Raw genomic sequence first — 16,898 nt, forward strand, 5'->3', positions numbered from 1 at the left:
CACAAGCAGACACAATATGGGAGAGCTCTAACACCAGAAATCACCTGCTCTGTTCTAAGCTTCTGTTTCCTTCTTTAAATTGGAATCTGATGTATCTTCTGCCAGATGACCCCTTCCCAAAACTGTTGAGCATGAGTAGCCTGAAGACGAGGAGCCGTTTAAATGATGTCAGAGAAAAAAAAAGTGAGAGGGAAAAAAGGGAAAAATTTTCCATAGAAGACCCTCTGAACTTCTTGCTTTAAGAAGAGATGTAGCCATAGTCGTTTAATGCAATAGAGGCATTAAAATTATCCATCTCATCATCTCTCATCAAAAAAAATCCTTTATTTTTTAAAGGGTATAGGGATCAGAATTTTCCCAGGATGCTGTGCTCACCTCTTCCTTAGACCTTCAACAGAAAGCAGGACGAACCAGTTCTGTACACCTTGACAGACTCACAAGAGCAGAGACCTTCTGAAAACTTCAACCATTCAGAGCCTCTCAGGCTCCTTCAACCTCATGTGTCTCCTGAGGAGGCATCCCTGAATCTCTGACTTCAGCAATGTGGAATTCTTCAATTTTGAATTCCTGCACAATCCAGGAAGCCCTCCACAATAGTGTTTTCAAAAGTTACCCGTTCACTATATTATTATAAAGATATTGCCAGACAAGCACTTGAAGTTAGGACAATATTTTCGGGTACAGAGGAGCAACTTACAAGTGAGTGCCAAACACTATACGCAGGGTGCCCTTTGTCCCTGTCTAGCTTTTGAACATTGCAAAGTTTTAAGTCAAGCCAGCTAGATTTCAACCTAGAGCATAAAACTTGAGCCTTTTAGATCATGGTTTTCTTTCCTGCTATTTCTGACCCAGCTTGGAACACTACATTAAAAATATTATAAGTACCAAAAACTCCCCCCCCCCACCCCGCCAAAGCAATTATTAGAAATCTAGAAAATTTGCATTTATAAAAACAGTTTTAACTTCAACTCACGGACAGTTATTTTCCTGGCACTTCTATAGAAGTCAGTATACCGATCTGATAGCATTTGCAAAGATAGCATAAAACCTCCACCTTCTCCTCTCCGTCTTTAGGATCCACTGCCATAAAGCTAACACTTTATGTGGCCTGAACTGTTATAAGGAAGGGGGGCATAAAAGCCCCTACTGAAACATAATAATGAAAAAAGTCTAAAAAACATACATGCTATAGGTGGCAGCATATAAAAAGGAATGAATGTAACCACAGTGACATTATAGCTGAACTCGTAAAACAAATTTGCATTGAAGTGGCATGGAACCACTCTCAACATTTACTGATTTCTGATTCAAATTTAGCAAGAAGGAATGTGGTAAAGGAAATCAAATTCCACTGGACTAATTACGTGAAACTTGTGGATACTATCTAAATAATTCAGCTAAATTGCATGATTTGGTTATTCCCTGTTTCTATTTCAGGCTCTAGTCCTGAGCCAACCAGGACTAGATGCCCACCTGCAGGTTCTTATTCATAGGAAGTAAATCCATTCCTAAAAATCTGCGTCTTTTTAGGGAGGCATGACCACTATGCCCCAAAGCCCTGCAACCTTGACACCTTGCACTTGCATGGTTAGCTACACTTCTGAAGGGAATAATCTCCTGGAAAAGGCAGCTTCAAAATCTGGGCAGAGCTCCATCGGCTCTGCTGAGTCAAAGCATGTTTGCTTTGCTGTTTCCGCTGGAAGCCAATTTTTAGCACACTCCCACTCTTCCTGAATAAAAACAGAAACTGTTGGTCCCTGGGAATTTCTGAAAATCTGTATCTATACAGCACTGTTCAGTGCTGTGACTACTGCCCCTGTCATTTTCTTTAAAGGAAACACATTCTGAGAGTGACTTAGCACTGCTTCCTAGCCAGCAGTACTGGCTTCTTCAAGGCTGTCTGCAAAAACAGACATGAAGATAGGCTGCACACCTAACCAGCTGCTGGGGCACAAGTCAAAGCCCGATGAAAGAAAATAACTTCTCCCTCTGACTGAGTGATATCTGAGAAAGATAAGTTCTCTTTCCCCATTTTGTGAAGCCTATAATATTAGTTTGCTATCTCAATACTGCAAATAATACACTCCAACTCTTTTCCATCATAGAAAAGGGCTATGCAGGAACCGAGTGTTTCTTCCACCTTGGGACATGAAATACTCCAAATATTTTGCAAAGAAATAAAGTAACAAAAAAACTGCTAGCTCCATAATTCAGATTCAAAATGCTTCTGAAATATAGAGCAGGAAAATATTTTTGCCTCAGTTACTTTATTGTTTTCATTTCATTTTAGCACTCTCAAAGAACTGAAAACATGTACTTAAAATTACAGTTAGATTAGAGAAGAATACTAGCAGTATACTAGCAGTGATACAAGTGGGTGGTTGACTCTTCTTCAGAAGAACTAGTTAGAAGATTAGTAACATTCCCTAAAATTAACATACAGAAACAAACTGGCCTCCATGTTCTTGGAAAAATAGACTTCAAACATTTTATCAATGTTTCTAATGAAGATTTAGAACAATGGCTGATAAAGTCTATATATGATGCAAAAAAAGTCCAAATGGCAAAAATTATTAAGGACTCGTCAATTATACGGGACAATCTTAACTGGCTAGCAAACTAGGCTCATTTAACCAACATCTGTTTTAGACAGCACATAGCTCCACGGAGAACATAGGTAAGGTAAGGGACCGTACCCTAGAAGGAAGCAATTCTGACATGGGCGAGCGATTATAGTACACAAGAACTGACAGTGTACTCTTTGCTTGATCTTCTGGAAGAGATCGAAGGCAATAAATCAGTGGGTGTACATACTATATAAGATTTATGAGATGGTAGTAACTCAAGATCTCTTATACAAAACGTTTTTGAATCTCAAAAAGATCTCTACTTAGGTTACAACTTTTGTTGTTACTGTTGTTTACAGTCTTCAAGTACCTCTCTTTGGTTTTACTTAGGGAAGAAGATAACATATGAATGTTTCTTGAAGTGCCTGCTGTCTAACTGAAATTTATTGCGCCTCCAAGTCATTTAGCCAAACTCAGACCAAACACTTTCCTAGTCTTATAGGGTGGTGAACAGATGCTTGGCTACTATACTGTTGCATATACTGGTAGTAATAGCTTTAAATAAAAATACAAATATTGATTTTTTGTATGTAAAATGTTAATAGTCACATTAGATATAGCATCTCTCACAGCTGAATAGATTCATGTTGACCTAGGCACTGCATATTTGGAAATAAGACTATCTAACTGTTGTTACAAAGAAGAAATTTCAGCCAGCCTTCAAATGAAAAGATGCCTTTCAACATGAGTACAACAGCTTTGAACAAATTCCTTTTAAAGAATCATCCCAACACACATTTTAAACTGATGTCCCTTATCCAAATCTAAAAGGCATTTGTAGATTCATTATCCTGACTGTAGTGCCATTTCTAAATCAAGCTTTGAGGCTGATGAGATCGGAGCATGGATTTGGCCCTTTTGTGCACATGAAAGAAATGGCACTGTTGCCTTCAGAGGCACATTTATTAGAAGGAAAAGCATTTCAAGCTAGAAAGGCAGAAAAGCTCTCTCTCCTCCCACTCCCTCTCCTACATATCTTTCGCAAACACACAAACAGACATGCACACACACACAAACACGCACACACACACACACACACACAAACACGCACACACACACACAGAGTCTTCGGCAGCATTGGTAATTGGGAGTTTTCTTTAACTTCTCCCACATTCAGAAGCAAGCTGTAGTTTTTCTGATTACTACCAAAACTGGAGCATGGGCTAATCAAAATCAATTATCAGCTGTGAGATGGGAGGAATAAAACAGAGATGAAGAACAGCAGGGCAGCAACTGGGCTCATGAAAACAAAAATAAAAATGAAAGCAAATTCCTGTCTCATCTTGGCAAGTGAGGCACGCTGCCTGTCTGTCATCCCTTTCATTATACACATCACTGCTCAGTAGCTCTAGGCACATAATCACGCAATCCCCCATGCCCACCAAATATGTACAGTAGCTGCCAACTATTTGTACAGCTACTAGTGAAAAATGATGGAAAAAACATATTTCACAAATCTATTTAAAAACTCCACAGCTTTTAAATATTTTTTGTTTAATTTTATAGTGGTTTTTTTTCTGTTGTTAGTATGAAACCTAGTTATTTTTCACCGGAGAGAAAGAGGGCCAACCACATCAGATGCAGGAAGCTGGAAAGCAAACAAGTGGGGAAATTAATAATAAGCACTCATATTTACACTTGCTATAAAGAAACTTTTGTATCGGGGAAGCTGGATAATTCATGGTATGCTGTATAGTTTGTCCAGGAGTAAGGCAAAGAGGTTATGACTGGCCCCAAACAGCCATTATTGCCCAGTTAACCCAGTGCTTGAATGGAACCAGCCCATGAACAAAAGTCACCAGAGCCAAAGCAAGACAGAGCTTCAGCTGGCAGACCCTGGAAGCAGCAGTGCTGCAGACACTGTTGCTGCATCAGCTGGGAGGCTGGATGTGCTCCTCGATTCCCTGGTTATGCTAAACTTCCACACAGCAGCATCCATGAATAACATTTTCCACTGTATCCTGCTAGGTAGGAGATTCTGTCCAATGCTGTTGAACAGAGCTGTGCTCTCAACCGTAAAACAGCAGTCCCTCAGCATGTTACCTCCCACTTGTGTAAAATGGGCAGAATATCTCCTTGATATAACAAGTTACAGTAAGCAAACTTGTCTTCCACTTTGGGTACTAAGCAGAGACTCCTCTCAGATAAATTCAGTTGTCCAAAAGCTAGAGATGTTTGGTCTACACTATTCATTTAAGCTTATTGATTTTCTAGTAAATGGAAAAGGATGAATGCTTTATAAGAGCAATTCAGTACAGAGTCACACAGGTATCTCAGATGGGTGTGGGGGAGTCACTCTGGAGTTGTCCCCTTCCATTGGTGGAGCGTGAATGAGCATATCCCTACTGTTTTGGCAGGCAATGCTAGGCAATCCAAGTTCCATCCCATTTCTTCTACAGCAGAATCAAATTCAGGTTCTCAGTTCTTATTTTCAGGAATGCTGAATGACCCAGGCTCAGCGTATCTAACTCAAAAAAAACCCTCCAGATGAAAAGAAGGAAGCTGCTCCATGGGTTCAGTGGAATGCCTACCGTAACAATAAGTAGAAGTGTGTGAGAGAGAGAGCTTTTTCTTGGGGAGTCTGAGTTCGGGCCACAATTCCCTTTAGAAAAAAAGAGCTATCACAACATCACTGCCTTTTACTTCAAGTGTAAAACATGGTTCTGACCTTGCCTGCCCTGAAAAAAGCACACACCAGTGTATAACTTAAAACAAAAAAAGCTCCTCAAAATACGAACCTTCAAACACAATCCTCTTTCAAACGCAATTCTCTGGAGGGAGCAGAATTTAAGAGAGCATATGGAGCATACAAGACAAATGCTATTCACATCGTTCAGTGCACTGCTAGGAAACTATCAGATATTAAAATAACTCAAAACTCATAAAAGGTAAGATGAGACCACTGAGATTAATGCTAGTTTTCCTTTTGAGTCAGCTTTATTTAAAAAAGCCTTGAGCTGTTTGGGTCCTAATGAGTCCATGTCTGATTTAAGTTTCACATTTATGCAGATATCTTGACAGTCACAAAATGTAGCATAACTACCAGCAATTTTAGGTTCTGTACTCTGATGAAGTCAGATTCATCCTCTTTACACTTGAGGCACAATACTGAGACAATAACTCCTAGCCAGCTAAAATTAAAAACAACATGATAAAAAATTAAATCAAAAGGCATCCCCTACAAAGGGTATCCCACGAACCTTCAAACCATGGAAACCCTTCTGTTATCTTTGTAGTTGCTCTTCATATTAGGAGATTCCTGGATGTGTGGTATAAATAACCCTTATTGATTAAAATCATGGAAAGCATACTGGTCATAATGAATTATATGCAACACATTTTAAAGTATTTATTGTCTTTTCTCAGGAAAAAATCCCCCAAAAAACTAGCATTTGGGCACAGGAATCCTTAGGCACTCTATTTGCAAAGAAGTTTTCCAAAACAATTTGCACTATCATAGCAGGTGAGTGATATCAAATATTCTCTCTAAAATGAATTCCAAATTTAACTTACCAGTCCTGCACAGCATTGAAGGATTCTTCATTTGTGATGTCATACATTAAAATGAAGCCCATTGCACCCCGGTAATAAGCTGTGGTAATTGTTCTGTATCTCTCTTGACCTGCTGTGTCCTGAAACGATAAGAAACATTTTTTTTTACATTTTACAAATAAATAAACAAAGAATTTTTCTTAAAAATTGGAATAAAACTCTGACAATGGTCATTGCAGTTCTAGAGCGGGAGAAAACTGAAAAGAATAATAGGAAAAGGGAGAATTCTGCTCTGGCTATCATATGAGGGACATGTCCACTGTTATGAGGTGGGAGTGGAGAGAAGCAGAAAGGCATGGCCCCGTGTTAGATCATACGATGGGCAACATGCTTTGAGTCATGCAACACGGTGATCTGAATATCTTACCTCCTGTTCCTGCCTTGGACCTTCCCAGTTTGAAAGTAAGGACAGGTAAAATCCCATGTTCTAAGTAAAAAGCTGGGACAAAATAGCATCCTAAGACCTTCACTGTAAGATCAGGACAGCTCACAAAGTCATGAGCTCACGAGCAAACTCCTACATTGTCCTGTTCTTGTAAGTTTAAACCATTGGTGCTTGTGCCAACTTTGGTGACGATAGAGATTTGGAATGACAAAATAAAAGCAGGATTTGGGCTGCAGTGGCCTTTAAAATAAGGATGATACCTGACACCAAAGGAGTTTGCTAGCAGTCCCTTACCTCAAATCAGTTTTCTTCTTCTCATTCTCTGTAGCTCAGCCTGCTGCCTTTAGCTGAGAAATGTAAGACTTTCTCCTACTGCTTGCTTTATTTATTTCCATGATAAAATCTTCAGGGCTACTCTGTTGCTACATTTATATACAATGTCTAGCATAAACGGCAACTGTCTCTACTGTTTGCCAGACACCAGCAATATCTAAAAAATAGGAAATACGTAACTATTTTCAGTTTCAACTTACTTATTTAACATTTTAAGGCATAAACATATTAATAGATGAAACATAACATCACAGTGAAACTGTTAGGCAGTTGCCTAACAGACCATCCATGCAAATTTGATTTTATCAGACTCTGAAAGTTACTTTCATTTTTTCAGATTTTTTTGAGAGAATAAGAAATAGCTTACTTTACAATACGGACAAATTTATTTAATTTTTCTTCCTAGAGAGAGAAAAAATAACCACTAATAGATAACATATTATTTGGATGGTTTTCTCAAATGGCACCTATCCTACTAATAATGTCTTGTGTATAAGAGAAAAACAGATTAAATGAGCCTTCTTTTCACATGTTCATCTTATAAGCTAATTAAAAAAGGAGATTCTACATATATCACAAAGTATTTATAGAATAAGAAACATAACCAAGCCAGTTACCAAAACCAAATAGGTTCTTGTGTAAAACATATAGATTCAGTTCATTCTGGATTACAGCTGCTCTTGCCTTGATGTAGTTTCAGAGATCTAAGACAGAAAGCTAATATAGAAGTTAGAGCCTAACAGATCTCACAGGATGCTAGGATATGACTGTGTGGGAAAGGCCAGACAGGCCTCCTTCTGTCTATACTTTGAGCTGGGTTCAGCTGTGATCTGGAGACTGGATAGCTGCCTTAACAAAACTTCATGACTGAGTTAACCAGCTCAGATGCCCGTTCCTATTTTCTACAAGCCTGTCTCCTTCTTTTGGTTGAGATCAAATGAGCCAAGTTATTTCAGTCTTTCCTCGTAGATTATGTATTCTCATCCTCCAGGTTGCTTACAGTGCTCCCCTTTGAACTCTTTCTGATTGGTCTGCATCTTGTGCAACTGTCTCCAAGTTTCCTGGCGGCATTAAGACTCTCTTGTGCTAAGCCTGGGCATGTTCTAATGCTCAGAGGTCAGTTCTTTCTGAGTAGGTCATACTCTGTAAGTAAGTGGAAAGAATAATGGAAAATCAAGTAAAACTATTTATTATCAGAAAGAATATAATCCGCCATTATTTAAAATGACTTTGTATTTCTTTTATGCAGTAAGCATTACTCTTACATGTTTTGATGGCTTAATCTCTTTCATTTGCTATTAGGAAAAAGAGCTGGAAGGGAGAGAAGGAAAATACGGCCTATAGCAAGCACAGAGCCTTATGGTACAAAACACACATGATTCTCAAACATATTTTATCATTATCTGCCCATTTCTCAAGCAGAGTGATTTCTACTGAAGCCTATCTGCATATGAGAGTGAAAAGCCCTAGCTGCAAGCCAGTGAAGCTTCCTGTCTAAGACACCAATAACTTTCTGTGTAGTGCTAAGGGAGCTAGTGTGTGCTTAGGTATTCTTGATTACAGAGAAAAAAATGAATGTAAAGGAAGAAGATTCAAGATAGAAGTTCTTAAATAATTTTACACAACGGGAAAACCAGCTGCAGATGAGGGTCCAAATATGGACAGATTGTGGAGATATGAGATGCTCTTCTGGACCTCAGTATTTAGTTTGGGTTAGTCAAAGAAGGAACTAGGTATTTGGGGTTGTTCTTAATGAAGGCCTATAGTATGTGCCTGTATCTAATGTTATGTTAATGCCATGTTAAAAAAAAGATTTTCTAAAGCACATAGCATAGATGGATGACCACAAATAAAGTGGAATTTTTTAGTTTCAGATGTCTGTAATCATATTCCTATTGAGGTTATTGCCAATTTATTTGCAGTAAGGAAAAACCAAAAATTTTAACAGGCGTAATGTACAAGTTATACAGTAGAGTAAGAAACAAGCCCAAATATCAGTAATGAATTTTGTCAAAATTTTTATGTTCTATGCATTGATAAACATTTCCTTTGTATACTGCCTGTAACTATACTCATAAACACCTCCAAGAGGGCTTCTTTTGTAGCACTTTTAAGGAACTCACATATCTTCATTGGTCAGGAGAATTAGCATATTAGAAACATTGAATGTTTAATATTAAATACAATATTTGATTACTGTGATTTTATTTATTTGAACCAGTAATCCAGTAATGCAAATGACCTTTTTCTTTGTTTATTAGGTTTTATTCTCATGGAAGAACTGAGCAGAAAAGAACTAATTTCCATATTTTGTCATATTTCTATCTGTAAATTTTTATCCTCAGGTACTGGTTTGGACATGTACTTGAATAAAACCTTTTCCAATTCAGCTATGGGTACTGGCTGCTGCTATTTTATCATAGCCCTTTTTGTAAGACCATGGAATTGATCTGATGATAACCTTTTTAGGTTTAAGATATGAAATATGACGTCTGTATTTTACACTGGTGTCTATTTTTAAGGAAAATTAAATAAAATAAGTCTGAGGAAGGACAAATTTGACCTGTTATTCAATGGCAATGTTACTATGGCAGTTTGTTTCCATCTCTGATGAGCAGAAAACAAGATGCATAGCTTGTCTAGGGGGCCTATTAATTCACATACATAATGTCTGATAACGACAACTGACTGTTCACTGAAGAAGTGGACTGGAAAAGCAGCAGGGAATGAATGACAGTGAGGGAATGCTTTATGAAAAGTTCATTGTAGAAAAGACAAAAAGCAGCATTTTAGATCTCTTAAACAAAACAATAGAAATAATGTATATGCAGTCATTCTCATGCTCCAGATCCTGATATGTATCATTGCATATTATAAAACTGTTTTTTGCCAGAAATTTGATAGCCAAAAGAACCACTGAAGCATTCCCATCACTAAAGATCTTGAATAGAGCATGCATATGTGTAGGTAGCAGAAGGATGGTAGAGACATAGATTGAGTGCAAAATATTTGTTTCTGCAACAGTGTGAAGATCACAATCTGGTACATACTTGGCCAACATTCCTTCCTCGTACACATACTAGGTTAGGGTTAGAAGCTAGATAATTCTAGATTGCCTGGCCTGTTCATCTGAGTTACTGTGAAAACAGTGAATCTGACAATTTTTTACAATAAAACTTACATTAGTCATTTCTACAGTAACCAAATTAACCAAGTTTTCATCATGTGCCTCTACCTTGAAACCACACTTGAATAGTGTTATGGGAAATTTCTACAGATTCTCATCATACCATATAACCGTCATATCATTGAAAGCCTCAGTGTATGGGGAACATACCTGTTTCTGACAATAATGCTCCCAGAGATATAAAGTTATTATAAAGTAAAAGCCATCTAGGCAAGTAGAAACACTTAGGAATAGCAGGCTAGCTGACTCCTAGAAGAACCTGTATTCCACATGAAGTTTGGAGTTTATGGAGCTGGAAAATCCTTAAATACAAAACAGAGAAACCAAAGTACTGATTGTGATCTTCAAAACATCACTATTTAAACTTTCAATGTATATTTAGCTGAGTTAACTAAGCAGAGATAAATCCCCCTTGCTGCCAAGTCCTACTCAACTAGACTTCATCTAGAATGTGCTTTACTAGCTCATATTCTTAGACTATACCACTGTTTTTGAGTAATGCATTACATCAGGCCCTTCTTGAATTCATTAGCTGAGTGTGTGTGCTCTCCCTCCCACCCTTGCCTAGCACTGCACCACGGACACGAACAATACTTTATGTAAATAACTTCCAAGTGGAGTTGCTCATTATTAATGCAGACAGTTTTGAAGGTGAAAGCAAACAGCATTTGGCAGCAAGAACTTTTAATGAGACTGTCATTAAGGAATTCAGTCTGCAAAACACAAACTGATTTTGTAGCTCACTTGAGTGACTCTGTGCCTCTGCATTTCTCTTCTGCAAGCTAAACATAAAAATGTCATTTTAGGCTCATTTCCCACATGATAAGTTTTACTCATATCACAACACAGCTTGTGTTTTATGCCAGAAAATTGGCAGCAGTGGAGGAGGATTTCTTGGATGCCATCTCTATCTCTGCTACACATCCACAACATTTGAAGAGAGGCAAACAGAAAGATAAAACTAGAAATGTGAATTGGGTGAATTTATAGGTCAAAATTTTCTGTTATCTTAAACAGAATTGGCATAGCATTCAGGAACTCCAGCTTCTTTATGAGTTTCATATTTCTTTCCCATTGTTGCTGCTCAAAGGTTATTTATATACTCCATCAACGAGACAGTATATTTCTTTAATTTCTCCTACTGATTTATAAAAGAACTTGAGGCAGCAAATGAATGAAAATCGAAACTGGCTTTTTTCAGAGCAGCATGAAAGACACAGCTCTGATAGTTCCTTGGGGACGTCCAGGATCCAAGGGAAGAAAGGATTAAAAGAAAAGTATGACAAACAAAAAACAGTACGTGAACTGTTCAGGGCAGGGCCAGGGACAACCACTGCAGAAACTCCTTTGAGGCAGGGAGGCAGACAGGGGCAAACACGTCTGAAGCCTCTGCTGGACGGTCAGGAAGAGCATATCTGCAGGTTTAAAAGTAGGAGCAACTGAGCAGAACACAAAGAAAGAGGAAAGGGAGGAGAGGTGCCAGGCGCAGAGTACCCGGGGAACACCATTTCTCAACAACCAGCACCATTGAGCGATAGGGCTACTCCCAGCACGGGGTGTTAGGCATGTAGAAACACAGATTTGTGAACATTGATAGCAAGCAATGGAAAAAACAGTTCAAACAGTTTCTTAAATAAATGTAGGCAAAAAAGATATAGCAAAGTATATTGCCCACTCATCTCCTACTAGCAGCTCTTTCCAGACTTCTGATAGCTTTAGTTTCCTTGGAATTCTGTTCTGTGCATATATATGTATATGTACGTGTGTGTGTGTGTGTGTTTGTGTGTATGCATGTATGTGTACGCATATGTGTATATATTTATTTATATATATGCTAAAACAACATTTGGAACTTAAAAAGCCAGTTACTCAGCTTGACAGTACACATCTGCTAGAACTGCATACCAATCCTTAGAACTCACCTCGAAATAACAACTGACAGTTCATTCATCATATTGCAGGGCCAGCCGGAAATAGTTGGAGCAGGAGCTGAAGGGGGAGGCATTACTCCAAATGCAGCTAGCAAAATAGTCCTAGGAAGACTGTCCTGGCAGGTAGAAAGTGGGCCAAGCTTATCCTACAGGGGCAGTCTGGCTCTGAGAAAGTCAAAAGTGGAGTTGTAAAAGTATTTCACTGCCAGATTTGCTTCTTCTCACTTCATTCATGCAGCTGTTGATTCTGCCTGAAGTTCATTTCCTTTAAAATTTTCCATATATTTCCTTTCCTTTGCTTGAGGATCTCTTCTTTATTTTTAAGACCCACATGAAGCTTTCATTCTCTGTAAACTACCACTTCTTCCTAAGACACAAAGCTTAGGAGAGTCATGGCACCCCTGCCTATTTTCCAGCTTGACCTCAAGTGCCATTGGTTCTAGATCCAAGTTCTGAGCCCATCTGACACTTTCCTGGCATGTCTCTCTCTTCCCCTGCCAGACACAGTAGCTTTCTCTCCATCCTGTCTTCACTTTGGTTTTGGCCTGTCCTGTTCTAGGGGAGGTTACGACAAATTCTTCTGGTCCCTTTTCTTTGGACGCACTTTATAAAATATTTGTCAGATCAGTGGAACCTGTCATTCTCCTCAAAAGTAAAATTGATTAATTTGATTAAAGTACCACTGGATAATTTAAACAAGGTTCATGTTAGGTCTCAAGAAGGATTCCTCTTTCTGAAAAGGTTCAGATTTTACTTTCATGAGATTTTTTTTCTTTTGTTTAACGAGAAATGTTGCAGAATCAACTATTAAGTATAGCTCCAAAAATATATAGTGGAAATCATGAATTTATGAAGTATCTCAATTTGCACTTTGTGAAATAATGCCAAGAACTTTTTTCTGAGTAAAATTTAAAGGCAAATTAATATTGGAGCCCACCTTGTAACTGCAGCTAGGGAAAAATCAGTTTAACAGTTTTCTGTTTGTATTGTTATTTTTAACTACTTGTAACTCAAACAGACTGTACAGATTTCCTCATATTTTTCCAAAAAAATGAGGCAACAGAGAGTCATTTGGAAAAAAACTGCTATATGCAAAAGAAACCAGAAAAGCTATTTTAAGGATCCATATTCAACAGGCAGATATTAGCATATGGGAAGCAGCACTGAAAAACCATGGGATCTTATGTTAAGTCTTGTCATTTTTTATTTTTAAAGCTCTGGCTCCCAGAGTCCTGTAAGTGTACAAGACTATCATATCAACTTTTTTTTTTTTAGTCCTTATGGTTAGAGAATAAATTTTTGTCTAGTGCATAATGGAAAAAACAAAAGGCATCTAACATGAACCCCAACTGCTTTATTAAGAATGGAACTTACACTAAAAATAAAATAATCTTGGAATAAAGTTTGACTTTAGATTTCAGAATAGTCACATCTGGCATAGAATTCTGGCAAAGTCTGAAAGGATCAGAACAACCTACGTCTGAGTGAAAGGGACACAGAAAAATGTTAAATCTATAATAATATTTCAAGGAGCTGTAATCTTGGAAACTTGACAGGCAAACCCAGTATGAACAACCTTCAAACTTAACAGAAAATCTCCCTATCCTCCAGAGTGTACTTGGTAACTCTGAAACAGAACAAACAGTGGTAGTCAAACAGTGGGATACAGATAGGTTGCCACAGAGCCAATCCTAATGACATGAGATTTAAGTCCATTAGAAAAATAAGAAGCAGAGCTGTTCCACTAAACAGTTCTTGTCTCACTTGGCTTTGCTGACTGCTAAAGGTATTTGCAACCTGTCAAAGTTTCAAAACTGGTTCTTACATCCACAAAGCACTTGGTAGCCTAAAAGTGGAAGTTTCTTGTTCTATGGTAGATATATATTCTCTTCATAGCTCTGTTCAAGCTTTTACATCGTTGTCTGATCTTCCACCATTTTTAAAGGCATTTAGCAGAGATGGAGAAAAACACTGGGATAAAACATAAATTCAGAGACTTAGAGTCAAGCTGGCTATTATCACACAAACAGAGATTATCCTCCAGGTATATCAGAATACCACTGTATCTTCTCTCTCTTCACAGTTCTGTACTTTGATTACACACTACACATTTTTTGGATGAAGTACTTCCCTCTAGAACTTGTTATTCATAAAATTTGAGTACCAAGCTTTCAGCTTTCTCTTTACCTTGGCATTTTGACCTCTTCTGCATTTTGAGGACAGCTTTCTCTGTTAATATTCATTATTCATATTTAACCTGCCTTTATTATTCAGAATGAGGTGGGCTCCTTGGATGGAGAAAAGTCTGACCAGCTGTTTTGATAATAGTTCTATGTTAATAGCTCACCGCACTGCACAAATTTGCATAATACTGTGTTATTATATTAAAATATTATGCAAATCCTTGCCTACTGATTAGCTAACAGTATCTCTCAGCTACTGAGAGCTATGAGCATAACTCTTTCCTCATGACCAAAGCAAACTTGACACCTTTTTGGGATTTTTGGGTTTTGGGTTTTTTTGGAGGTTCTTTTTAGGAGTTTTTTTTTTTTTGTGTATCTCCAACTCTAAGGGGAAAGTATGAATTGCTGGTGCGAAAGACCTCTCATGCCATAAACCAAACAGCCTAGCTTGAACCTACACCTCCTCACCTCTGCTTTTCCTTGTGATAAATCTGTATGTTTAAGTCTACAGTGAAGTTTCTCTCATTTGGAATAAAGTATAGGAATATTCCTATTAAACAGTAATAACCTTCCAAAACTTCCCAAGAGTATGAGAAAGTGTTCTTGTTCAGAATATCCAGTTTACAAAATACGTTTAAAAGCTCATTAGCATTACTACCAACTCGTGCTGTTTGCATAAAAATACTTTAAAATCTAGATGACCTATAAAAAGGAAAAGAGACATCCTGGAACACAAAACAAGCCACATTTTACCTTTTTTAAGCAAGAAGCTATGCATGCAATATTTCTGCAATAGTTCAGCCATGGCTCAAATTCAATCCCATTCAAAACTTTAATGAGGGCAAATATAGGCCACAGCTTGGTGCTTAAAAAAATCTCATTATAAAAGTACTGGACTACAGTGTGGTCTGTGCTAAAAGAGTTTCCTACCACTTTGCCAGTATAATATTGTTTTTGTGCTAGCTGGAAGATTCCTTAACAGTAGTAACTGGTAACTTTTGTGTGGTAACTGTAGGTAACTTCTGTATCCTCTCTCTTTCTATGGCTGTGATAGGATACTGAGACATAAAAAGAGCATCAGCAGCTTCCAAAGAATCATTGCCTTCTGGGGCAGATATTAGATACCTAAAGAAATTCTGGTAACACTTTGTATATCATATTTTAGGAAGGTTTTAAGGTTTTAGGAAGGTTTTAAGGTTTCATGGTTTTAAGGTTTCATTTTTAAGGTTTTAAGGCTTCGCTGAAAAAGCAGCTGTGCTGTCTGGAGAGCTTAAGTAATGATGTATCAAATGAGCAGACCACCACAGTCTTTCTTCTCCACTGGCAACAGAGCCTCTTTCGCCTTTCATGGAACTGTTTCCCTCCTGTGATACAGAACTAGCAACTGGGGTGTTCACAGGACAGGCTCCATTAGACTCTTCGGTCTTCCACTTTTAACTCCTTTACCTTCCAACAGTCTGGCATCACCAAACACTCCCTTAATATGCTGCTGTGGGTAGGAGCCCCAGCTAAAGTACTCGGACCCATTTGAATTCCCATTATCTTAACTTTTTCTTGGGTCTGACAGTAGTGATCAGTAATTCAGTTTTGCAAGGACATATATTACACAGCACGGGTGGCTGGCCAGACCCACTGAAGAACATCATGCTCCATGTCAATTCCTCTGCTGTCTCCCACATGTTGAGCTGAACCTGTTCAAAATACTTCTGTGTTAAAGGGAAAGATGGAGAAAGGATAGGCGGCATAGGACAGATTACATCAGCTATCTGGTACCCGAAGATTTTTTGCAGCAGTGGACTCCACAGTTGCATCCAGACAGCTTGTGATATGAAGGTGATTCGTGAAAGACCAAGAATCTGGCTCCATTACTTTTAGACTTTGAGTAACTTCTTTAGTACTGTCAAAGCTCTCCTTTAATTAACAGCTTTTACAGGACTTCAGAAAAACTCTTATTTTGTCTTATTTTGTCTGACCTTTAATTATTTCTGTTCATTTGTGGAAAAATTAAGAGAACACATCCTCTTTAACAAAAAAATCCCTTTCTCATTGATAAGCTGGTAGTACTATCTACATCTAGGTAGGATTTGTCTATTCATTTTGGGAATCTTTAACTTGTATTGAAGTCATCAAGAAAAAAGGTCTCATCAAAATAAGATATAATTTTTAGGTAAGGCATAAGCACTGCTATAATCTCTTTGCAAAGAAAAAAGTTAGGGATGCTAAATATAAACAAGACTACATAATTTTTTTTTTTTTTGGTAGGAAACTGTATTATTTACATTAATTACCTCTGTGTTCTCTTGCTTGTCTAAGCCAGCAAAGAACTCTGCGCTACAGCCGGTAACATCAAACGGTTATGCCTAGAACACTTCTCTCTGCCCTGGTTTTTAATGAGACAAATGTAATTTAAGAGACCATAGGTGACTCTTACAAGGAAAGATTTATTTACTCCCAAAACAATTCAGCAGCTGACATAGTTTAACATACATCAGCCAGGCATAAACTTCATGTTGTTCCAATTTAACATTGTAAATTATTCAAGAGAGAATTGTAAAAAGAAGCTACAAATATATCAGGTGTGATGATTAATATATGAATCTCTCATTATTTCAAGTACAGTGTCTTTATCCTTGCATTCTCTTCCTGGGGAGATGTTGATCTGAATTCAGGTCTAGCATAAATAAACCAGATTTCAGCTAA

General features: G+C 37.8%; 1 protein-coding gene across 1 annotated transcript in view; it reads right to left on the bottom strand.

Moving 5' to 3' along the window:
- The window catches only part of LOC138064659 (ras-related protein Rab-3C), a 137,290-nt gene that overhangs the window by 65,850 nt on the left and 54,542 nt on the right, over window positions 1-16,898 (bottom strand). Inside the window, exon 3 of the mRNA XM_068928269.1 lies at window positions 6,141-6,259. Coding sequence (XP_068784370.1) covers window positions 6,141-6,259 — 119 coding nt within the window. The remainder of the gene's footprint in view (window positions 1-6,140; window positions 6,260-16,898) is intronic.

Source organism: Struthio camelus, chromosome Z, assembly GCF_040807025.1.
Source record: "Struthio camelus isolate bStrCam1 chromosome Z, bStrCam1.hap1, whole genome shotgun sequence".
In the NCBI taxonomy this organism is placed as follows: Eukaryota; Metazoa; Chordata; class Aves; order Struthioniformes; family Struthionidae; genus Struthio; species Struthio camelus.